The 24,508-nt window shown below is 31.4% G+C and overlaps 3 protein-coding genes and 1 long non-coding RNA gene across 4 annotated transcripts; 3 read left to right on the top strand and 1 right to left on the bottom strand.

Annotated features, from left to right (window-relative positions):
* Positions 1-6,559: 6,559 nt before the first annotated feature.
* Positions 6,560-8,229, bottom strand: LOC133033546 (uncharacterized). The gene is made up of 2 exons (XR_009685666.1): positions 7,567-8,229; positions 6,560-6,714 (listed from the first exon to the last, which is right to left on the bottom strand). It is a non-coding gene; the product is annotated as an uncharacterized LOC133033546 (long non-coding RNA).
* A 280-nt stretch (positions 8,230-8,509) lies between these two features.
* Positions 8,510-11,659, top strand: LOC115704747 (proteasome subunit alpha type-6-like). The gene is given in 7 exon segments (XM_061109988.1): positions 8,510-8,585; positions 9,362-9,485; positions 9,636-9,694; positions 9,874-9,956; positions 10,126-10,221; positions 10,360-10,714; positions 11,351-11,659. Coding segments are annotated over 6 exon segments (513 nt in total). The 3' UTR covers positions 10,435-10,714; positions 11,351-11,659.
* A 266-nt stretch (positions 11,660-11,925) lies between these two features.
* On the top strand, positions 11,926-17,055 carry LOC115707113 (uncharacterized). The gene is made up of 8 exons (XM_030634962.2): positions 11,926-12,334; positions 12,714-13,029; positions 13,120-13,317; positions 13,425-13,697; positions 13,883-13,985; positions 14,769-14,887; positions 15,255-15,431; positions 15,873-17,055. Exons 2-8 carry the CDS (start codon positions 12,727-12,729, stop codon positions 16,701-16,703), a joined length of 2,004 nt encoding a protein of 667 aa, XP_030490822.2. The 5' UTR covers positions 11,926-12,334; positions 12,714-12,726; the 3' UTR covers positions 16,704-17,055.
* Positions 17,056-23,038: 5,983 nt separating this feature from the next.
* Positions 23,039-24,283, top strand: LOC115707112 (uncharacterized). The gene is made up of 2 exons (XM_030634961.2): positions 23,039-23,457; positions 23,608-24,283. The coding sequence occupies exon 2, from the start codon at positions 23,619-23,621 to the stop codon at positions 24,099-24,101; it is 483 nt and encodes a 160-aa protein (XP_030490821.1). The 5' UTR covers positions 23,039-23,457; positions 23,608-23,618; the 3' UTR covers positions 24,102-24,283.
* Positions 24,284-24,508: the final 225 nt, after the last annotated feature.

Here is a 24,508-nt window from a genome sequence, read left to right as displayed (position 1 = left end):
ACCAAGTCAAGAGGTAATTATTAATGTTATTATGCACCAATTTATTCTCTTGAACAGGATACGCCACAAAATGACAATAACTAATTCAATTTTATCCTACGGCAAATGATCAATAACATTGTGGATAAAAGCTAAGAAAATTTGTATGAGTGGAAAAATGATTACCTAGATCAAAATCACAAAATTTCATGCAAGCCATTAAAGTTGGACACCGCTACAAAGCATTATAAGTAATCTCTTCATGGAGCTCGTAAAGAGGACAAAGGCCATCAGATAAGAGACCATGAGTAGCCAAATTAATTTTCGTAGAAATCCAATTAGAGAATGCTTCCCAAACAAACAATATCATCTTTGGAGGGATATTCAGGGTTCAAATTTTTTCCACCAACCCGAGTACCCCCTAGAGGGAGAAGCACGACCCAAGCCCTTAGTACAAAGAGCCAACTGGTAACCTCTCTTGACAGAGTATCAACCAGACTTTTTAAAATTTTAAATGAGTTTGTCATCTTGTTCTGAGGAGGGCCAAGGAATAGATAAGATAGCCCCCGCTTCATTAGGAAGGAAGAGACCACGAACCAAATCCAAATCCCAGTCCCTGAAGCCTCATGTAACAAAGAAACTTTGCTACCTTTACCAAGAAAATGAGAAGCCAACACCAAAGAGGGAGACGACGAGGGGACCCAAAAGTCAGAATAAATATCAATAGTATGCCCATTACCAACTCTCCAAACTGCTCTAGAGTCAAAAAGCTCATTACCCATAAAATATTTTTCCACACAAAAGAGCCTTGCTTGGACCGAATTATATCACTAAAAATTCGGTTCCTAAAATACAAACCTTTTAGAACCTGGGCAGCTAAAGAGGTGGAAACATTGTAGATCCTAGCCGCTTGCTTCGCAAGAAGAGCTTGGTTAAACAAATGTAAATCTTTGAAACCCATACCACCATCTTCTTTATGTAGGCACAATTTGTCCCAAGTACACCAGTGCATTTTCTTTTTCGCATCATTCTCTCCCCCCACCTAAAACGAGCACACATCTTATGAACATTCTTGATAAAACATTTAGAAAGTTTAAACAAGTTCATAGAATATGTAAGGATGGACTAAATGACAGGCTTGATCAAAACTTCTCTACCCACCATGGAAAACAATTTGGATTTCCAACCATTAAGCTTTTTCTAAATTCTGTCCCGGATAGAGTTGAACAAGCCTGCTTTCCTATGGCCTACAAAATAAGGGAGACCCAGGTAAGTCTCATGACAATTTATTTCAATAACTTCCAATAAGGCTACCAATCTTTCTCTCTTAAGGCTCGTAACGTTGGGACTTAAGCACACTGTTGATTTCACAAAGTTAACCAGTTGCCCCAAAGCTTTACCATACCAACTCAGAAGTTGCTTGAATCTCATGCAACACACTTTTGAAGCCTTAAAAAGAAGAGGCTATTGTCGACAAACAAGAGATGAAATATCATCGGACCACTTCTTCCACAAGAAAACCAAACAATAAACTATTGTCACAATCAAGTTTCACCAAACCAGATAAACCCTATACACAAACTAAGAACAAGTAAGGAGACATGGGTCCCCTTGTCTAACTGTTATTCAAGTTTTCATCAATCAGACATGTGGCATGATCGAAGGGAAGGACACAATCACTATGTAAATCATCTGAGGTAACTAAAAAGAATGACTCCTAAATCTAAAAGGCAATGAGAGGCAATGACCTCCGGAAGTGACTCCTTTCGGTGAGGAACCCAGAAGGCAATAAGGGTTTTGGAGATGTTGGACACGTCAACTCATAGCAAAATATTGCTCCATATTTGTTGAATAACATCTAAGAAAAAATAAGTATACAACTAAAAATAAACATAATAAAAATTAAAAATATAATTAAGTATACATTAATTTAATATTAACTTAGTATATATATATATAAATAAATATATCATAGATAGAAAGAAAAGTAATATCTCTCCATCTGTATTAAAGCTACATACTAAACTTTGACCCTTTTAGGCTGCTTAAGTTTGTGAAAAAAAAATGTTTTTAACATGTGGAATGAGGAACTATGATTATGACAATTTGGTCCCCTTTTCTTCTATTATTAGTTACCTACCTAATTCCCACCCAAGTTACTAGTTTATTTTTTCAGACAGAAGAGTGCAAGGAAAGTTGACAACTTTATGATCTCGAATCTTATTATTATAATTATGAACCTTGAATAATAAAGTGTGACAATTCATGTAATTAACAACACATATAGCAACGTTTATGGTCTAACTAATTAACTCTGCTACTCATCACGATTCACGAGTAGTTGTGTGATATATACAACACATAACTACACTACCATAACTAGCACATCTACGTGTTTTATTGTATTCTTTTCATTCTTTGTACATCATAACAAACAATATTTAGTCCACCACATTTGTGTTAAGAGTATTGAGGATAAAATTACATGAATTATACGATTTGTAATATTTAATTTCATAAATTTATTTTTTAACCGTAAATATCAATGTATACTGCTTAGGAATGTCAATCTGGGCCATTTTCGCGGGCCGGGCCGGGCCCCCGGCCCGACGGGCCGACTGTGGCCCGAATTATTCGGGCTCTTATCGGGCTTCTGGCCCGGCCCGGCCCGGCCCGGTACAAATTATTTCGGGTCGAGCCCGGCCCGGCCCGGCCCAAAATGTTTTTTTTTTTTTTTCAATTTAATAAAACAAATTTATTCGGATGCTTGTTGTTTCCTCGTTATTTTAATTTTCTTTATTAACAATTTTCATTTTGTTGTAATGTTATCAAGTCATTTTGGTCATACTGTGCACTGCACTGGACTGATCATCTCTCTTTTGATGTGTTGGAACTCAACGATAAGACCTCCTACCACTATATACTATACTACTTTCTAGTCTGTTCGATGTGAAAATTAATTAAATTTGGGTCTTCTCTATTAGTAGTATTACATGATTTAGTAGTGGTGGAGTTACTTTATGCTCTGAGCCGCTTCTCTAAAGAAAAAAATGGTAAGTATTCCTTTTCCCTTTCTATAAACACACATGAAAAACTTCCATTGATTCTCTTAATTAATAACACTTATTAAAATAATACTACATGTCAATGTCTTCGTTTCCTTAATTGTAAAAGCTAAACTTCCATTAATAGCTAACCCCCCATGAATGAATAATGTTCGAAAAGAAAGAACCCATTAATTTCATGCATATATAATAATAAACATTTTTCCTAAAAAAAAAAACGTAGCTTATTAGTAGAACTTGCCAACTTGCATGTTGAGGAGGACCCACATTTAGAACTTGCTATATTTTTTAGTTGATGAAGAAAAAAGACAGGCTTACGAAATAATAAATATTCTTAAAAAAAAAAAAAAAAATAAAAAAAACGGGTCGGGCCTAACCCGGCCCGATTATCTCGGGCCGGGCTTGACCCGCTAGGCCAAAAGAAGGAGTCGGGCCGGGCCGGGCCGGGCCAAAGTTATGTCGGGCCGGGCCGGGTTTGTGGCGGGCCGGGCCGGGCCCGGCCCGACTGACATTCCTAATACTGCTCTCAGTAAAATCCTCCAAACTCTCATTTTATTTTTTTATACTTTTGTTAAAATATTGCTGTTAAGCGTCATAAATCGTATAATACATGTAGTTTTACAGCTAATATTTTTTTTAATACTACCCTATTGAATTATGAATATTTATACCTATGGAAGAGGTTTCAATGGTTACATTTTTATTGTAACCATTATGGTTACATTTTTTTAAGCCATTGGATTACTATTAAATGGTTGTGATTAATTTGGAAATTAAATAAAAATAAATAATAAATAACTTGTAACCTGAAAGTAACCTACTCATTTATTTCTATATAAAACTTTAATTAAGATTAATTATATTTTAAAATCAAATTAATTATAATTATTAATTAATTTTTTGCAATTTATTACTATATAAGAATCTTTTAGCAATTTATTTTTTTATACTTAAATTATTTAAAATTTTATAGCAAAATTTTTTATAATTTAAAATTATACACATATAATTTCATAATTTAAATTTTATTATACTTGTAATCTTAATTTTAAATTATTACACTTAATTATTTAATTTTTTTTATTTAAATATTTAAAAAGTAAAAAATGAAATAAGTTGAAGGATTTTTTAGAAAAAAAGTGGCTGCACTTGTTATCGATTGATTAGCTTGAGATCTCATACTTAGTTCATATAATTGTAACAAAATATTTTTTTTTATTAATTGAAAATTTATTATAAGAAGAGAATTTTAATTTGTGTCAAAAGAAGTTTAATTTTTGTAAAAAAATAAATTTTATTGTAAATATTATAATTAAATGGCTTAATTATTAAAATAATTCAAGTAAGGATTTAAATATAAATATTAATTGATAAAAGAGGTCTTGTTAAATATTTAATTAATTATTTTAAGAAAATAGTTAATTATAATTAAATAATTCTAAAAAATGAATGTCTATTTAATTAATTATTTTAAGAATATAGTTAATTATAATTAATTAAATCTAAAAAAGGAAAGTCTACCTATCAGTAACCTGCTATTACAGGTTAAAGAAAAATGTAACCATATAGTTATAATAAAAATGTAACCATTGAATAGTCACCCTTATACCTATATATATTATATGAAATAAATTAATTATTATAATCACTTATTTTATTTTTTTATATGACCATTTATTAAGAATTGGTAAAAGACAAAAAAGAAATATAACTAAAAAGGTAATTTGCGGCCAAGTTTTTTGAATTTTGAAATCTGATACGATTAGCTCCTTAAATTGAAAAAAATTAGATTAAACTCCTAAATCTCTACAATCATCTTGCTCTGTATTCTTTCTATCCAATTTAATCCGTTAAGTGCTAAAATAAACTTTAAAATAGAAAAAGAAGACGGAAGAAAAAGAAAAATAATTTTTTTAGGATTTTAAAATATATTTTTAAGTTTTTTTTTTAATTAAAATTATTATTTGGATCAATAAAACTTCAACACGTGATACTTTTAAATAAATTAATAGAGCAGATAAATTTAGGACTAATAGACTTGCAAAATGTGTGACCTTGTGGAGTATTATCGTTATTTATCGAGGTTGGGAACTAATCAACAATAAAGTGAACATTTTGAAAAATTTTACCGCAAATTTTCTTTTTTAAATTATACACGTGACACTGACATGACATTTGTCTAAGCAGCCATGTCATTAATTTTTTTTGCCACGTGTGATAAAATTTGATAGAATAACTACTTTACAACAATGTAAATAGTTGATGAATTATTTTTGACGGGTTAAAAAGTTCATGAGCTGAATAATTCAGAAGCTATAGTTTAAGGGCAAAAATCTTTAATAGCCTAAAATAAATAGGGTTAATTTCACAAATGCACAAAAAAAAAAAAAAGCAAAAATACGGTTTCACGGAATTTTAAACATTTTTACGATTTTTTTGATTTTATTTACATAAAATACGGTCTTTTTATGTTGAAATTTTATTCATTTGTTGTTAATTTTTTGTTATATGTATGTTATTTTTTTGTTGTTATTTTGATGTTATTTTCATGTTACTTTTATGTTGTTTTCTTGTTGATTTTATGTTGTTTTCGTGTTATTTTTTGGAAAATCGTAAAAATGTAAAAAAATATTCTGTGAACGTAAAAATATAAATATTTTACAAAAAATAGTGTCTTACGTAATTATTCCAAATAAATAAAAAAAAAATTGTACTATTTATAATCACAAAATACTGAACATCCACTAGTTATGACACGAAACAAACTAGTAACTACACATATTATAAATAATTTTTTTAATTAAAAGTATAACAACATCCAAACATTATCCAAGAGTGAATCAAGATTTCTTTCTTTCTTACAGGCCCGATAAAGCTGGGGGCCCATATTCATACCTCTTCGGAGCCCATAACGTATCATATTTCCCTGTATTTACATTTTTTGAATGAGAAGCTTCTTCTTCAATTGAATTTTGTACTGTTAGGGGTGTTCATCCAATTCAATCCGCATTTTTTTTGGTCAAACAACATCCAATCCGCACTAAGTGCAGATTTCATATTTTGGATCCAATCCGATCCGTATAATAGTTTAAATCCGATCCAATCCAATCTGCAATAGTGCGGATTGGATCGGTTATTTTTTTAATAATAAATTATTTAATATTTCATAGAAAAAAATTAAAAAAAGACTATTGTTTCTTAATCTCCAATAATAATCTATTTCCATCTCTATTTATATATATAAATCAAACATATATACATATATGTCAATATATAATTTACACTAAAATATATGTGTATTTATTACTAAAATAAATAAGTCAGTATATATATATTTAAATTTGTGTGTATGTGTCTATGTGAATAAAATAATTTTTCTAGTATTTTTTATTATAAAACAAATAAAATACACTAACTTAATATATTACTAAAAAAGATTAATAAATTAAAAGTTTGTGTTTTTTTTTTTAATATTACTAGAAAATTAATATATATTAGGGAAAAAAACAAAAAAATACAAAAAAGGAAAAAAAATTACAAAAATACTTTGGGCCGGCCCATTAAACATTTATACAGTCCACATACAAATATTTACAAAAATACCACATGCACTAAGCCTTCAGCTGTACAGAGCGAACCATGAAGATGAAAATACGCGCTCGTTTCAAAACTGCAAAACAACCAAAATGAAACCAAAACGAGAAAAATACAACTATTAATTCAATTGATCTGATTCAAATAAAACTGATGAAAAAACACAATGACCACAACTATATTAAATTGAATTAAGTGTTGTGGTTTTTCAAGTTGATTTACAGTTGCATCATTATTTTATATTAGTTTAATTCAATTGTTTGCAAGAATTTATTTTGGAAATAAGAAAAGGAGAAAACACTTTGAGAAATAGTTAGTTTCTGAAATAAATTTAAACGTTTCTTAATAGTTTCATTTTAGTTTTATTATAGTTTATTAACAGCAATAAATATAAATTGTAAATAAACAAGTATACAAACTATAATAAAACTATAAAAAAACTAAAAACAAACTGACAAGCAGAAACAACTCTACGAATATAAACTACAAACATCTAAATCGAATTGTTACCTAAAAAAGAACAGCAAACAACTATACCTAATAATATTCCCAAAACACATCATACATAAACATATTAAACTATTAAAAAACTATAAAAAAAAAAAAAAAAACTAAAACCCACTGAATAGAGACACTAAAACAAAAACAAATGTTTCAAAATATCTAAAAAAAACTAGAAACAAAAACAGAACATAAAACACAACAAAAATGGAACGAAAATAATAAGAAACAAACTAAAATGCCAAACCCAAGAACAAAATAAAATTGATTAAACAAAAATAAAGTCCTAAAAATCCAAAGAAAACCAAACGAAATTTTAAAATGAAAAACCTAAAATATCACAAATCAGAAAAAACCAAAACGATGAAATGGAAATACAAGAAAATGTTTAAAATGGGGGGAAACGAAAATGAAACTGAAAACCAACCTCTGTTCAAACTTCGGCAGAGGCACTAGCTTTTTCACTAGAAATTTCTTCAACCATTTGCTCCTCCACATTGAGCTTCGATTTCTTCTCTTCAACAATCGGACGTTTACCCTTTGCTTTGTTAGCCAAAGATTTCAAGCCCATTTTCGATTTTTTTTTTCTGAACTGGGGAAAGAGATGAGGATGAACGAGTGATGACCATTTTATAAAGAAATTTGAAACAAGAATAAACTGAGAGGGAAAAAAACTTGAGAAATCGTGGGTTGAGTGAGAGTTGAAATTTTTTGGAAGAACAAAAAATGAGAGAGAAAAAATCGTGATGAATAATGAGTAGTTATGCTTCAACAATGGAGGTTATTGATCTTCCAAACAAAAAAAAAACTGAAAGAAAATCCAAAATCAAATGAAAAGAAAAGGAAAAAAGAGAAAGAAGAGAGTGGAAGTTGATTGATGTGTGATAGAAAAGAAAAAAAGAGAAAGAAGAGAGTGGAAGTTGATTGATGTGTGATGGGGATGACACATGTGTCTGTGCATGATAATGGTGTGTAAGTGGTATTATTGTAATAAAATAAAGATGGTAAGTAAAAATGTTGATGTAGGCGTGTAGGAGTAAAACAGTAATAAAATGTGCAAAACAGATTTTTGGTGTAAAAATTTCTATATATTATATATTATAATTTTTTAAAAATATATATAATTAAGTACAGATTAGATTGGATCGGTTATTTTTTGAGGTGAAACAACATCTAATCTGCACAAGTGCAGCTTTTAGATTTTGCAATCCAATCCAATCAGCGCAAACTCCGGATAAATACTTAGTGAACACCCCTACTGCTCAGTTCTCACGTCACACTTTTCCAATAGCAAAGCATGAACACCTAGTGAAGCACTGAAGCTGAAGCATTTGCTCACTATTTTCAGTTCTCACATCTGCCTTTCAGTCATGAGTCGAGGCAGCGGAGGTGGCTACGATCGTCATATTACGATTTTCTCACCTGAGGGTCGTCTCTTTCAAGTCGGTACGTGATTACTTCATTTCTATATACTACCATATATTTTGTTCTTTGAATCGCCACTCTATCTCAGATGTAGGAGTGTTCAATACTTTTTCTTTGGGGATTTTCGGAGAAACTGATTCTGAAACCCCTAGCTGTATGTCCTTGCTGCTCTTTTTGTTTTACCAAAGAACTCTTAGATTGAGAGAAGAAATGAGGAGTTTGATTTATTTCTGCCTTGTTAAAGAGAAGGAAATGTCTCAATTCGGTGTCTAGGGTTACGTTCTTCCGTCGATGCTACCCTCAAAGTCATTAGGTCAGTGTAAAGTTTTGTTGTTGGGTTCTCCGAGTATTAGTGTTATTTCAGCGAAAGAGAGAAGATCACCAGATTGAATGTTCTAGTTATTTTGGTTAACAACAGTTGAGGAATCAGTCGTATCTTTTACCTAAGTAGAGATTATAAGTTTGAAACAAGTCAGCTTTTTACTAAATTTCTTGTCATTGTTTTTGCAAAAAGAATGATCAAATTAGAAACATCTACATTGTATTACGATTGATGGCATCTTCTTAAGCTTTATCTTGCTTGTAGTTCTGCTGTTTTTTATTTCCCTAGATGTACCTTGTTGAGAATTATGGAATTTCATTTTAATACCGATTGGTGATAAATGGAGTAACCTATCTTCTTATTATATATAACTCAATATTTTACCATTTATTCCACGTGGGACAGTATCCCACAACATACCTTGTATACTGACTTTTGTTACTTTGATTTATCTTTCTGACTTTTCATTTTCCAGCTGATGCAAGAACCTTGGTATCACAAGCAAGAAATGAAGCAGCTGAGTTTCGCTTCAGATATGGTTATGAAATGGCAGTAAATGTATTGGCTCAATGATAATTCATTTTTTCTTCTCTACTGTGGTATGACATTATAGTAGTTTCATTTTTCTTCCCCGAGTAGATTTCTAGAATGATACACTCCAAAAGGGGTTTGCTACATATTTATTTATTTTAGCTGGGAGTGTATTTGTGATTCCCTGCCTCATGTGCTGTATTATTTGTTGTGAATAGGATTCCAGACAAATCACAAGTGTATACTCAGCATGCGTACATGAGACCACTTGGAGTAGGTTAGTTCGTAATGTAAGTTACTTCTAAAAATTTCTTATTATATAATAGGAAAAAAAAGAGTAAATGTTTTTTAGATTTAGTAATAGAGATATATTATTTATATATTGTAACTGATTTTTTTTCATTATTTAATTATTTATTTATTTATTTTCTTGTGATTTCTGCTTGATTTGGGAAGTTGCAATGATTTTGGGGTTTGACGATGAGTTTGGACCTTGCCTGTACAAATGTGACCCAGCTGGTCATATCTTCGGCCACAAGGTACATTGTCATAAGTTTTCAACACTTGTTTATGTGCTTCTGTACTAGGAAAGGGAAGTGGAGAACTTTCTTTCCCTTTCATTGTTTTGTTCAGTCATTCCCTTTTTATGTGTGCATTATCAAATATATGTAATTCTTATTACTGGAGTTTCATTACTTTGTACTTTAGGCCACAAGTTCAGGATTAAAAGAACAAGAGGTAATCAACTTCTTGGAGAAAAAAATGAAGAACAATCCTGATTTTACATATGAGGAAAGCATACAGGTAAACATTATGTGTTAATTATTATTTGTACTTCCCTTTATGGATTGTTTTTTCTTCAAATTATTACTTTTTGTGTATAATTTGCTTTCTGACATTGGGCTCCTAGCCTAACTCATTATTTTAGCAATTGTTTTGTAGTTATGCAGGGGTATTTTAAACTTTTTGGGAGCAAACCACATGCTGACCATTTTAGCTATGGTTGCTTGCTATTAAAAAATTACACAATGGAGATCTTTTAGATTCTAATTTTAGGACTTCAGAGCATTCCTAGCTATGAAAAGTTGTGAATTCTTTATTCTTTTCCAAATTGCTCGCAGGCCATGGCAGTGGTAGTATTTTCTGTGCTACATGTAGCAACATGATTATGCAGTTTGTCGACAAAATCAGCATCTCTATATCTATAGAATTGTATTGTGTCTAACTACTGGAATCATGACGTTAATTTTGTAGACTGCCATTTCTGCAGAAGGATTTCAAGGCCTCTGAGATTGAGGTATTAAAGTTCATTTTGCTAAAATTTCATTATTTATTATGATGGGGGATTGGTAACTTGACATTGTGAATTTGTAATGGATTACAGCAGCTAAGTTGAAACTAAATATTGTTTGTAACTTTTGATTTTTCATTCATTTTTTCCTCATCTGGATTTCCTTTTTGATTTTATCTTTGCTTGATGTGGTAGTGATGGAACTTGAAAGTCTCATGTCTAACTGAGATCTATTGTGTATGGCATTCCCTTTTCTTTTTCCGTTAAAAATGTAATTCTGAACACAATGCTGAGGTTACCTTCTTCAAATCTTTAATCACTCACCAACTTTTGCACTCTTTCTCTTTTTCCTCTTTTGATCATACTATCTTATTCTTATATTTGTTCTCTAGTCAGATACTGCCATTAGTATTTTTTGACTTGAGAATTTCTAGTCCTTGTTGCATTTATTCTCGGTTCCATCGCCTTTGTTTTTTATTGGCATGGTCTAATACTGTGGTTTTATGTTAGTATTTTCACGCTTGCAATTCATTTTTGGGCTTTAATTATTTTGCTGAGGGGGTCCATATTGCATTCAGAATCTATGCTTTGACTTTTGATAAAAAATAAAGTTTGAATTGATTGTTATGATTTAAATTGTAGGTGGGAGTTGTGAAGCAGGACAACCCGGTGTTTAGAGTGTTATCCACAGAGGAAATTGACGAACACCTGACAGCTATAAGCGAGAGCCTGATTGAATCTTCACATATCTGATTCTCTTTTGAGGAAAAGTTTGATTAGAACAAATGATTTCATTTCTTTTCTAGCTCCTGTAAAATTAATTATTCCCAACAAGTTATTGAAAATTATTTTATGGGATAGTACAATTGTCCTTGTTACCACCAACTGGTGGATATAAAATTGTAAAAGAGTAGTATTTTGTATGGAATATGAATGTCATTAAATACTCAATGAATTTAGATTTAGAAAAAGGTAAGTCTGCCACAAAAGAATCTATTTAGATAGGTGTTAGAAAGTTTGAGAATAAAATTATTGGCCTAAGATAAAAGAAATTGAGATAAGAAAGGAAACTCTGTCTAGATGGGTGGACTGGATACTTGGCCGTACATAATTCACTAATTGACCAAGCGTGTTCATTACAGTTAGTCACAATGTTGGGCCTTTATTATAATCGATATTCATCTAACTCCAACCTTGACAGATTCTTTAAAAGGGAAAAATGAAAACATAAATTTAGTATTGAATATCATCAGCAGTTCAGCACCTGCTTGTATATATATATATGATAAAACAACGTTAATAATTTTACAAAGTGTAGTGAAAAACTAAGCAAAAATAAATAGTAGTAGTTAGTCAGTAGATCTAGAACCACACCTCACCAAACAGGCAGAGCAGTAGAGGTCGGTTCCCGCTACTTTCTACACTAACTTATCGCCACGTGTCTCATCATACGCGTATTTTAATATTAATTATTAATTATTAATATACAAAAAGCACAAAATTACGTTGAAGGCGGCGTTTTGCTTCCTCCCTAATCAAACTCTATCTTCACTAACTTCCATTAAACCTCTCTTCTTCGGTTCCTCGCGCCTCATATTCAATTTGGAAGACTCCTATTCAATTCAGGTTTGTTGGATTTTGTTACTCTTTAGCATTTGGGGATTTTTAGGGTTATCCATTTGAGCTGTTTTGGTTCTGTTTTAATTTCTTCTCTGTTTTCGTTCCACTTGTATGAATTTTTAGTCGAATTTCTTTGATTTTTGAAGGAAAAGAGGAGGCTTTTGTTACTCTTTTGTTTTCTTTAGTGTTATTATGAAGCATAAACGAGTAGAGGAAATAGAATTTTCAAGCTTTAAGTTTGGATAGAAAAAACTAACTCTTTGTTATGCTGCCTACCCATTAAGCTAAGAAGTGATTTGTATTGGAATCTTTATGTACAATGTCAGAAAATAAATTGAAGTTGGTTCTTTTAAGTGTCTTGAATATAAGATTCTCTTTTTGATAGGAAGGTGAAGCTAATGGCGACTGCTACAATGGCCACGGCTGCCGGTGCAGCTGCCCTCTTATATTATACATTGAATCGTAAATTACAGTCGGGACCTTCTGCTGAAGAAGATGATGGTGAGATTGAAAGTAGTTTGCCTAACCATCCCCGGATAGGAATTGAACGCGTTTCAAATAGGTTAATTCAGGCCCCTGCAACTTGGTTGGAGACGATTTCAACCTTGTCGGAGACACTAAGGTTTACTTATTCTGAAACCTTAGGGAAGTGGCCAATTGGGGATTTGGCATTTGGGATCAGTTTCCTTCTAAAGAGGCAGGTAAAAAAACTAATGCTTTTAGTTGTATTCGCTTGCAGGTTTTAGCATAAATCTTGAAGAGAATTGACTTAAATCACTTTTCGTTTTCAGGGTCATTTACATGTTGGGAGTGTCTTTGGTGGGAAAGACAGTCAGCAACTGAAGGGACCCGAAATAATTGCTGAACTTAGATATCTCTTGCACTTGTTGACGCTTTGTTGGCATTTTTCTAAAAAACCATTTCCTTTGTTTCTGGAGGAGACTGGTTTTTCTGAAGAGAATGTACTTCTTCAAGAACCCAAAGCAGGAGTAAGTGGTGTTACAAGAAATCATTTGCTTACTTTTCGAGTTGTGGGAAGGAACACATGTTCCTGTACATTTGAATTCGATCTGAACTTCCTTGTTTTCTAATGCAGATCTTGAAACCAGCGTTTACAATTCTCGTTGATCACAATACTGAATGTTTTCTCTTGCTTATTCGCGGAACTCATAGTATTAAGGATACTCTAACTGCTGCAACAGGAGCTGTGGTACCATTCCATCACAGTGTTGTACACGAGGGAGGAGTTACTGATCTAGTTTTGGGTTATGCACATTGTGGAATGGTTGCAGCTGCACGGTGGATTGCGAAACTTGCAACTCCTTGTATTCTTAAAGCACTTGGTCAAAATCCTGGTTACAAACTAAAGGTATCTACGATGATTTGTTGATTAGCTATTTGTAATCCTTAAATCTTTGCTGAAATTACGAGTGTTGGAATGCATTTTTTAAATCTAAATAATTTTCCTTGAACTTGTTTGGATTTTCTTCTTTTTATTCTTCTCCTCCCCCTAGTAGAACATGTGTAACAAATTAATCTTATTGATCAAAACAGATTGTGGGGCACTCTTTGGGTGGAGGTACAGCCGCACTTCTAACATATATATTGCGAGAGCAGAAAGAACTGTCAACAGCTACTTGTGTGACATTTGCTCCAGGTTTGTGCGCTTCTTGTTGGCTGCTATGGTTTCCTTTTATTCCAAACTGCTTAGGATTATTTAGCCTGTTCAATGTATGTAACCATTCCAACCTAAAAGGAGTAGCTCAAATGGTCTTGTTTCCTCAATTCTGAGGTTAAGTCTCTCCTAGCTACCTACATAGCAATAGCTATAGTTTCTAGGCCCCCATATATTGTAGGAAGGAGGGGAGTAGGATGGATGGAGAGTATGATGGAGGGTGAGTTTAGGAAGGATGGGGAGGATAGTATCTCTTCTTTGTATTGTTTGGTATTAGGAGAAAGGTTGGAAAGATGGAGAGGAAATTAGTTGGTAAAATTACTATAATATCCTTTTCAGTATTAATATTTATTATTTTAAAGGATAGCTTTGATATTTGGTATATTCATTTTGTCATCTTCTTAAATCATTCCAAATGTGGAGGAATTACATTTTTGGGATTTGGAGGGAAAAGGTCTCCCTCCAACTCTCATTTCCCTCCCTTTCTCTCCACTACCAAACAATGGATTCCACTAATCCCTTCTACTCTCTCCCTCCAACCCTCTCCATCCACCCATCTCTCCTCCCTAACAAACATGGTGTTATTTAAAAAACAAAAAAGAGTACATGAGTTAGAGACTCAAGCAGTTGGGTGAATGAGTGCTTGTTAGTGGTGGTGCAGGTTCAATTTCCTTCAAATATATCTTATTTGTATCTTTGTAACTGTTGTACTAGTGAATGGTTTTCTTATGGTTCTAAAAGTTGTGATTTTGTATGACAATGCAGCTGCATGTATGACATGGGACTTGGCAGAATCAGGTGGTGATTTCATTACTTCTGTTATCAATGGAGCTGATTTAGTGCCTACTTTCTCAGCTGCCTCTGTGGATGACTTGCGGGTTGAGGTTATGATCTATACCTTTGTAGCTTTTATTTATTTTTTCAAGGATCATGTAATCTTGGAATTTTGTTTTGGAGTTCATCTTATTTTATTTCAGATGTGTTTATTTTATGCTCGTTAACACTCATTGTGGTCGTAACATGTAACGAGTATCTTATTAAACATGAAGAGCATTATTTAATGACCTGTTGTAGTAAACTTGTTTTTGTGGAAAACTGTAGAGATGAGAACTTTTTTTAAAGTAGTTAAGTTCTTCCTTGCTAGGACTTTGAATTTTACTTGTGTTGGCCTTACCTTATCTGCTTATGTAGGGTTTTATCTATTTTTCAAAATTGCCAATTCGTATCGTACTTATTATGTTCCCTTAACAGGTGACAGCTTCTGCTTGGCTGAACGATCTAAGAAATCAGATTGAGCAAACAAGAATTCTTAGTACTGTCTATCGTTCTGCTTCAGCTTTAGGTTCTCGCCTTCCATCTATTGCCACTGCTAGAGCCAAAGTTGCTGGGGCAGGTGCGATTTTACGCCCAGTTTCCAGTGGTACTCAGGTAACTACTATTTTTTTGTGATACCAAATAATTTTGTGGTGTAATTTGGATATTTTTTTTTGCTACATCTGGTCGATCCTCTTTTCTTGCATGATATTTGAAGGGAAGTAATAAAATATAATTTGCCCACTATTTTGTATGCTATGTAAACCTTTTCATTTTACATTTGAAGTTAAACAAGGAAATATAAGCAGAACTTTACTTTTGGTTGAACTAGTGTTTGATGAGGTGATTTTGTTGCTTTTTTTTCTTTTTTGAATTTTTCGTAGTATATTACTTTTTTTTTTTTTCATTGTTTTAAGGCCTTTCAAGTGCCAGAGTACTTTTCTTTCAAGCTGCTATCGATAATAGAAAGATTGCAACTACTGGCTTTAGTTTGTTGAGATGACTGAGGGTACTAGTTTGATTGTATTATTTTTCATTCTCTTGATCTTTTAACAGGTAGTTATGAAAAGAGCCCAGAGCATGGCGCAGGCAGCATGGAGACGTCCTTCTCTTCGCCTGTCATCGTGGTCTTGCATGGGACCTCGCCAGCGAACCACGACTGCTGTTTTAAACTCTTCAGGATCTGCTACCGAGACAGAAACTTCTGACGGTCTTCTGACATCCTCAACAAAGAGTACAACTATAACTACAACTACCATTGAAAATATTGACCTTCCTGAATCTTCATCTGGAGGCTGGACTTCAGAAATTGAGTGTTCTTGTACTGATGAAATAGTTCATGATGGTGAAGAGAATGGTGATATCAGTGATGGAGAAGATCTGATGGGGCATAACAGACATGAAGACCGCATGACTGAAGTTGAGTTGTGGCAACAGATTGAGCAGGAGCTCTACGATCAGACAGAGGGAGAAGATGTTGATGTAGCCAATGAAATAAGAGAAGAAGAAGCAGCAGCCATGGCAGAAGTAAGTGATGGCCAGCCTGAGAGTTCTGCTCCTGAAGTGAATGAAGCGCACAGATTTTTCCCTGCTGGGAAGATCATGCATGTTGTTTATCTTCCTTCCGAATCTGATGATGCAGAGTGTGAAGTTGATCGGCAGCCAGAAGAGGATAGCCCAACCTCAAGCACCAACAGCTCAAATGATGGGCAGCCAGAAGAGGATAGGATCGGTATCTTTCTCACCCCGAGATCGCTTTACAGTAAACTGAGACTGTCACAAACCATGATTAGTGATCACTTCATGCCTGCCTACAGAAGACAAATTGAAATGCTGATTAAAGCACTTGAAAAGGAGCAATCTTCGGTGGGAGAGGTAGTATTATAGGGAGAGTAGTTGAAACAGCTATTTTGTACAGAAATATACACAAAACAAAGGATAGAAAATAACTCCATTACATTGAAGATAGCATGTGGAGATTAGATCCTCAGAAAATATCCTGAGATTAGATCACATATCTGGGATTGCCATGGCAAGAGGTTAAAAAGAGCCGTACACCTCTTAATCGGCATAGAGTCAATGACCCGGTCATTGGGAAATTGATTATTTTTGTTCATTTTGAATAAGGCAAGTCATTTTCAGTTGGTTCTCTTCAACTCGTTGGCTATTCCATTATGTTAGAACTAATGTCTAATCTAACAAGTTAATAAAAATTGGCTCTTCTGTCTTGAACTTTAAAGCAATTTTGATAAACTGGGTTCTGAGTTTTAAGAGACACCGATCTTTCTGGCTTTCTTTTTTTTAACTTTGATGAATAGAAATTAGAAGTTATGCTATTCTGTTATTATTTCATTTCTTTACATTAATAACATTTTGTTCTATCATTATCAGAGAGCAATAAACATAAATCACTTTGGTTGAGGTAGCGGATTTGGTATTCATTATGCTAAAACTATATTATAGCCTAATAGCAGCTCTTTAGAGAAAGTCTCTTGGGGCTAGGTGAATTTCAGTTATATTTATTATTAGTCTATTGTGAAGAAACTGAAAATAATAGTACTATTTTTTCTAGGTACGGGTAAAATACTATAAATATATATAATTTTTCTTTTTCCATTTTTGTATAAAAAATGAAACTTTATATTAAAATTTCACTTATCACGATTGTAGTTACATACTATGAATAAGGTACTTGATGACGAGTCACCCACCATGCAAAAAGCAAGCCCATATAGATCAACTACGAAATTTAATTCCCATTGAAAGTTGATCTTCAATTAAGATATATAAGCAAGATCTTCTCTCCATGATGTTTTAGTACTCCATATTCAAACACTAAATCAATTATCTTTGCCGGCCAAAAAAGTGAAATTTTATACGTACATATTTATATATTATCCTCGGACAACCACTTGTTTTTCCCACTTTTTTGATTGAATTTATGTATATAAATGTATGAGCGTTTGTTGCTCCTTGGTCTGGTCCGATATAGAATGATATGAAACTGTGGGGTCAATAGTTTGACCTTTAAATATAATAAGACCTTGATATGAAAATGTTACACATTGTGCCTTTCACACATCCACAATCTTTGTATTTCTTATTCATTTTCAATTAATATGGGTGGACAATTGCCTTAATTAACACAAGTAATTATGGTTCCCATTTCATACCAAAGTGTAAAAGACCTATGTTAAGGTTAGTTTTGAACAAAGGGTATCTCTTAGTCTTAGCTATAGCTAGCAAAGAAAGAGAGTGGAAACAAATACAAGAATTACATATATATATTGATACATACGATAGGATATAAAATTCGAGATGCATCATTATAATAATTCTATTAATTTGACTTGTATAAAAATATTTATAATTTTCATACTTTTTTTTTCAGTGCGCATTGTTACTCGAGTATACACTAACCCCACAATAATTTAATTGACTTAATTGGTCATTGGAGTTCCACATCAAACTCGACTGTGCGGCCCAATTATACATCAACTTTCTATCACACTCTGTTATACTTTTTCTTTTTCCTTTTTCAAACCCATCACCAAAAACAAGTTTAACACATCAATAACGAAATATTAAAAATTATTCATTTAAGTCTGTTCATTATATCTGAGTGCAAATGTAGATGAAGATCATGTATAAGAGACTAATCCAGCACTACCAATAAATTAAACTACTACTTCCTGAATAACTGTGAAATTTCTTACATTAATATCAATAAAAGCGAAAAATAAATCTTTACAAAATGAGAACTCGTGTTTGCCAATTAAGAGAACAAATAACAATAATAATAACAACACACGGAAAGAATGAATCTCTCCCTTCAGTCAATAAAATCTACGTAAGAAATTTAATTTATTTATATTAATTTTATTGTGACACATTAATTAATTTAAATATTTTAATAAAAAAACTGTATAAATAATTAATGGAGTCTACGGTAATTTCATTAGTTGAGTTTGTCACACTTAAATTAGTTTAATATATTATATAACACCAATTTCTTTCTAACAGAAAATCCTAATTCCTACTTAAGTACTTAAAAGTACTAATGCCAATGTTAGGCTTCCAAAACCATAAATTTCTCAGCACTGTGTGTGTAATACTTTTTAAAACAGTCATTTTTTTTAGTATAATTACACGTATCATTATTCATTATTGAATATTTAATATGACGTACCGGCTTTATTTTTGTTTTTATTACAGATCTAAAAAAAGGATAATCTTTGATACTATATACTATGTAATCTGAAGAGTAGCTCATATATAACCCATTAGCCAGGTAATGAGCAATATAAAATGAAGATAAATAAAGATCATGATTTGGACTTATAATTGACTGACAACTATATTGATATTTTAGGGTATTTTGCACATATTTAATAAACAAAATTAAGTGCCAATGAAAAATATAATATCAAATAAATAAATAATTTTCACTTGACATGTCAATTTCTTATCACAATGAATTGACATAAGTTTCATATTAATTAATAACAAATATATAGACAAAGAAGAAAAAATAGTAATGACAATACAAAATATATTGGAAAATATACAATTATTTCATCATCTTACATAATTACTACAATAATTTTGTATTTATACAAAACAAGTAAATATTACTTTGAATCTCGGTTAATTTTTGATCAAAATAAAATTTAATAAATTAGAGGTATTATGACCAAGGCTGACCCGGAGGTGAAATCAGTCATAAGTAAAAAAAAAAATTAGACTCTTATCATAAAAATAAATAGTATTTTTAAAAATTATAAAAAATATGTATTTTTTAAAAAATATTTTTTTATTTGGACCCCTAAAATAAATGGACCCTAATCGTGGACCTATCCCGTCTTAGCCTAAGGCCGGCCCTGATTATGACTCCAATTGGCTACATAATTTCTATCTGATCGCGTTGAAAATTAGTTTCAGATTGATTATATTTTATATTATATATTGATTTTTGTTTTTTTAAAAAAAGTTATATATATTGAGTTCTGGTGTTATTTTTTACCATTTTAAAAAATATAAAGTCCATTATTTCATTTAAGAAAATAAAAAATCTACCAAAGCTTTCACAAAATACAAAATTTAAAATATAGTATTTATTGATGGTAAACTTTTCTAGTTTTTCTAATTAACGTGATTTGAAGGGAAAATAATAATAATTAGGTAAATGAAAATAATAATACCCTCAAAACTTATTAGTCGTTCCTTAAAAGGATGAGTGTGTCTGTTTGTGGTTGTAAGCAAATCCTAAAAAGGTTTTGCTCTTCATACACAGCCTAACATCAAAATCTCAATAAAAACAAGAGCATACAGTAATTAATAATGTATGGTAGGTATATATATACATCTTTAATTTATATTATATAAAAATTAAAAAGTCATGGTGGCACTCTAATATATCCAACCCCCTTCTCACACACACGCAAGACACAACTATTATAGCTTACCAATCATTAGCTTTTCTTTCTGAATTTAATTAATTATTGTAAAGCACAAGTAAAATTTTCAACTTATTACTACTAATTAAATAAAATAAAAATGTAAGTTTAATTTATTTACTATATCTATGAATATATAAGTTATTTTTCATTTGTTTTAAGTGATTAATAAGTCCTCATCAAGCAGTAGAGCGATGCCTTTTTTACATATATGGAAGCAATAATACACATTAAAGAAGTGTATATAAATATAATATAATGAAATCATGGCACTTAGTAAATTATGATTAATTTGCTTAGTCTGCACCACGTAAGTTTTATAATTATATTGCCATGTCACAATATTTATTCTACGTCACCCACAAGACTATTTCTATATATATATTTTTAAGAACATTCTAGACTTCTTGTTGCTCGTTTTTTTTGGTTAGGTGTTGTTCGTTTCTACAATTTTATCGAATTAATATGAATTAAGAAAACTTGGCTTTAGTTGACCTACTGATTATTAACTAAATATATTAAGTACACTCAGATAGCCAATTAACATGGATAACTCAAAATTAAACAGCCGACCTATATTATCTAATATTTCCAAATTAGTTTAGTTAGAGAATTAAAAACTAGAATATACGGATCGTTTTTTTTTTATTATATTTGATCCTTAAATTTCAAATTTTCAAATTTTGAGGTGAGCGAGTCTGTGCATTTTTTATAAGAGAGAAGATGTGTTTTTTTTTTCTCTTTAATACATAACAAAATTATTTGTCACATTAATTCGATGGTTTCATACAAATTTATTAATGACTAATTAATATTTATTCTTGTTATTATTAATTTCCTTGACTAAATTATCGAACACGATCAGTTAAAATGATTCATATAATTATACTTGAAAAATGCAAAGGAAAACTTTAAATTGAGTATATATGATAGTTGAATTAAAGTGTACATAAATTGTATCCAAAAAGTAAATATAGTGTACATTATATATAAATGTCCTAATCCTATATATGATCGAATTCGTGCTTCACGTGCAGCATGATATATTGTTCCATCCATGTCAACTTGTTATTACATGCATGTTTTCCATATTCATTTCATATGAACAAAAAGATGGTACCAATTAATGTTTATATAAATAAAATATTATATTCTTTCGTGATATAATCAAGCAGATGATAATAACAATTCATAAATATTGCGTTCTGTCTTTATTTATTTGTGAGCAATATATATGGCTAGTAGTATCACTTTCATATAACCGATATGTGCAATAATTTCACTTTAACAGAAATAAAAAAAAATATATATATATACTTATATATTTATATCATCTCTTAGGTTAATTAGCTAGAGGTTTGGCAACGATTGTATTGTTGGTCCATTATTTATTTAAATATATTTATTATTATATAATAGAAGAAGTTCATCATAATTTTGACTATGACTGATTTTTTTTTTCTTTTGGTTGGTTTTAATCATGAAATATTGGGTTTCCTAAGGAATCGCCAGCAAGGGTTTATATGATATATATGGTGGTGGTGTAGAAAATAATGGGGTTTTTGTGGGGTCTACGAGTATAGACGAGGTTGCGTAATATGCACTATTAGGTAACACATCAAAACCCAATTATTAAAGGTGTTATAAAAATGCTTTGTCGTTTTTGTTATCAGTCATGTCAATGCTAAAAATTAATATTTTTAATGGGATCGCAGCTCAAGATTATATTCCTCTTCCTTTTTGGTAAACAAAATTTAACAATTAATTATCTAGTATAGTTTTCACACGCTCTTTCTGTATACAACACGTATTATATATAGTTAAAACTTTCTTCTTTTTTGACAAAAATATATATAGCTATCTAATTGCATAAATGTTAATTAATTAATTAACCAATTTGAGTAAAGATATAATAACTTGATCCCATTTAATTGAAAAATAATGCGAAATCATTTCGTAAAACAAATAATTTGTCAAGGTTGATTTAAATATGTTTGGTTAATATGAACACGTATGTGTTTACATATTATTCTTGAAAAAGATGTATTTATATCCATTTAGAAACAGTCTTTGAAAATAGTTTAAAACACGTGCCGTATTTTGTATGTGTTATAAAAATATGTGTATCGCATATATAATCTATCATTGTTTTTTTTTAAAAAAACTCTCATTGTACTTGTTGAACAAATATCAAAGCAACATTTAAAACAAAATATTTATAACAGTGAAGGTTACTAAGAATTGCGTGTAGGTTCTAACTATCAGACTATATATAAAATATGCTCACTTAATATGGAGAAAAATTACTAATTAAAGGGAAAACCTTTATAATTTGTCATAAATATATACAAAGCATTATTTACCATTTATATTTCACGACATTTTAGTAAAATAAATTTTTCTTTTAAAACATAGTAAAATACATTAGGGATGATACATTATTGTTATGTTTGTTAATTTTTTTTTTTAAAGAAGGAATTGTGTATCATTTACCATTTATATTTTACGACATTTTTTATAATTTGTCATAAATAAAAAAACAATGGAAGTGGTCCTTACACGTTTGTGTTATACACGTGGAGTTGGTGGATTGGTTGGAAATTACCAAGAAAACTGAAAGAAAAGAAAAAAAACTCTCCAAAACAGCAAATACACGATAATGCTTAGCTGGCAATCCACTAATCAACGGCCAGAATTCACTGACAGCAAATTTTGCTGACGTGGAATATACTCGCTCCATCCCTTAAAGCCTCAATCATTGGGTACTCTCTGTCCAGAAATTCTCTCTCTAACCATTGAATCATATAGCAAATTTTTTGTAAAACAAAAAGAAAAGGAGATCTCTTGTTTTCGATTTGGGTTTCTCAGAACATCAAAGCCAACGATTGTTTTTTAAGTTATAAAAGTAATTAAGGAGATCTTGCTCTCTCTCTCAAACTCGATAAAGAACAAAAAGGGCTTTGTTTTGTAAAAGAAGCTTTTTTGAAATGGTTTTGATGTGTGAGATATCCATTGTTACAGAAGAAAAGGTTGAAGAAGGCGAGTGGGAGAAGGAGAGATAACACAAACCCATACGAAGCCAAGTTCGCAGAAAGCAGAAGACACACAAAAACGAAAAACAAAAGAAAATCAATTATTGGGGTTGTTCATTAGTTTTCTTCTTCTTATTCTCTGCTTCTCTGCCGGTACTAACTCTTCTTCTTCTTATAAAAATTAAATCTTTTGTTGTTCTTCCTCTGTTTATTGATTATATCTGAGACGGGTCGTTTGAAAAAACGGATTTTTGTTTTCAGAAACAGTTTAAAGTTAAAAACATTTTGGTGTTTGATTTTCAGGGTTATTGGCAATGTCAACAACAATAGTAACCGATCCAATGGTGATATCATCAGCCCCAGAAAGTCAAGCATCAAAACTGGTTGTTCAAGCCGAAATCGAGTTCGCCAAATGCGACTGCTGTGGATTAACAGAGGAGTGTACACCAGCTTACATAGAGCGAATCCGTGAACGATTCCATGGCCACTGGATTTGTGGACTGTGTTCTGAGGCTATTAAATATGAGATTGTTAGGTCCAAGAGGCTACTTAGCACTGAAGAAGCGATGACTAAGCACATGAACTTCTTCAAGAAATTTAAGGCCTCTGGCTCTACTCCTCCACCTGATCCCACAATCCACTTAATTTCGGCTATGAGACAACTTCTACGTCGGAGTTTTGATTCTCCCAGGGGTTTGAGATCAACTCCAAGCAGTCCCATGTCCAAAATCGACTCAGAGATTTGTGGTCCTGGCCTTACTAGATCCGAGAGTTGTTTTTCTACTTTGACACGTTGATGTGTAGGAAAAATAAGAATCAAAGTGGGAAAATGTTCTTTTGTGGATTTGGAAATTCCATTGGCAAAAAGCCAAGAAAAACTTTTATAAGAAAAAATGAAAAAACTAGATTTTCTGATCATGTGTAGTTTGTACTAGTAGTGATCAATACCATAAAAACTTTTCTATTTTGATCTTGAAAATCTTGTTACGTTTTTGTTTCATTCATACATTAATTTCTCTGCTTTTTGTTTAGCATAGAGAATCTGATATGATCTGATCATCTAATCTTTGATTTGTATTAACTTATTCGTTCTTGTAAAGAGCAACTAACTTTAGCTAATTAATTTGTTATGAATTTTTCTAAATTAGGAATAGGAGACATGTGATGGAGCATATATTTAGCCAGAGATTTTTTGTATTCTTGT

This window comes from Cannabis sativa, chromosome 1 (genome assembly GCF_029168945.1).
Source record: "Cannabis sativa cultivar Pink pepper isolate KNU-18-1 chromosome 1, ASM2916894v1, whole genome shotgun sequence".
Classification (NCBI taxonomy): domain Eukaryota; kingdom Viridiplantae; phylum Streptophyta; class Magnoliopsida; order Rosales; family Cannabaceae; genus Cannabis; species Cannabis sativa.
Note: the sequence above shows the minus strand (reverse complement) of the source record. Positions and strands in the feature narration are given on the sequence as shown.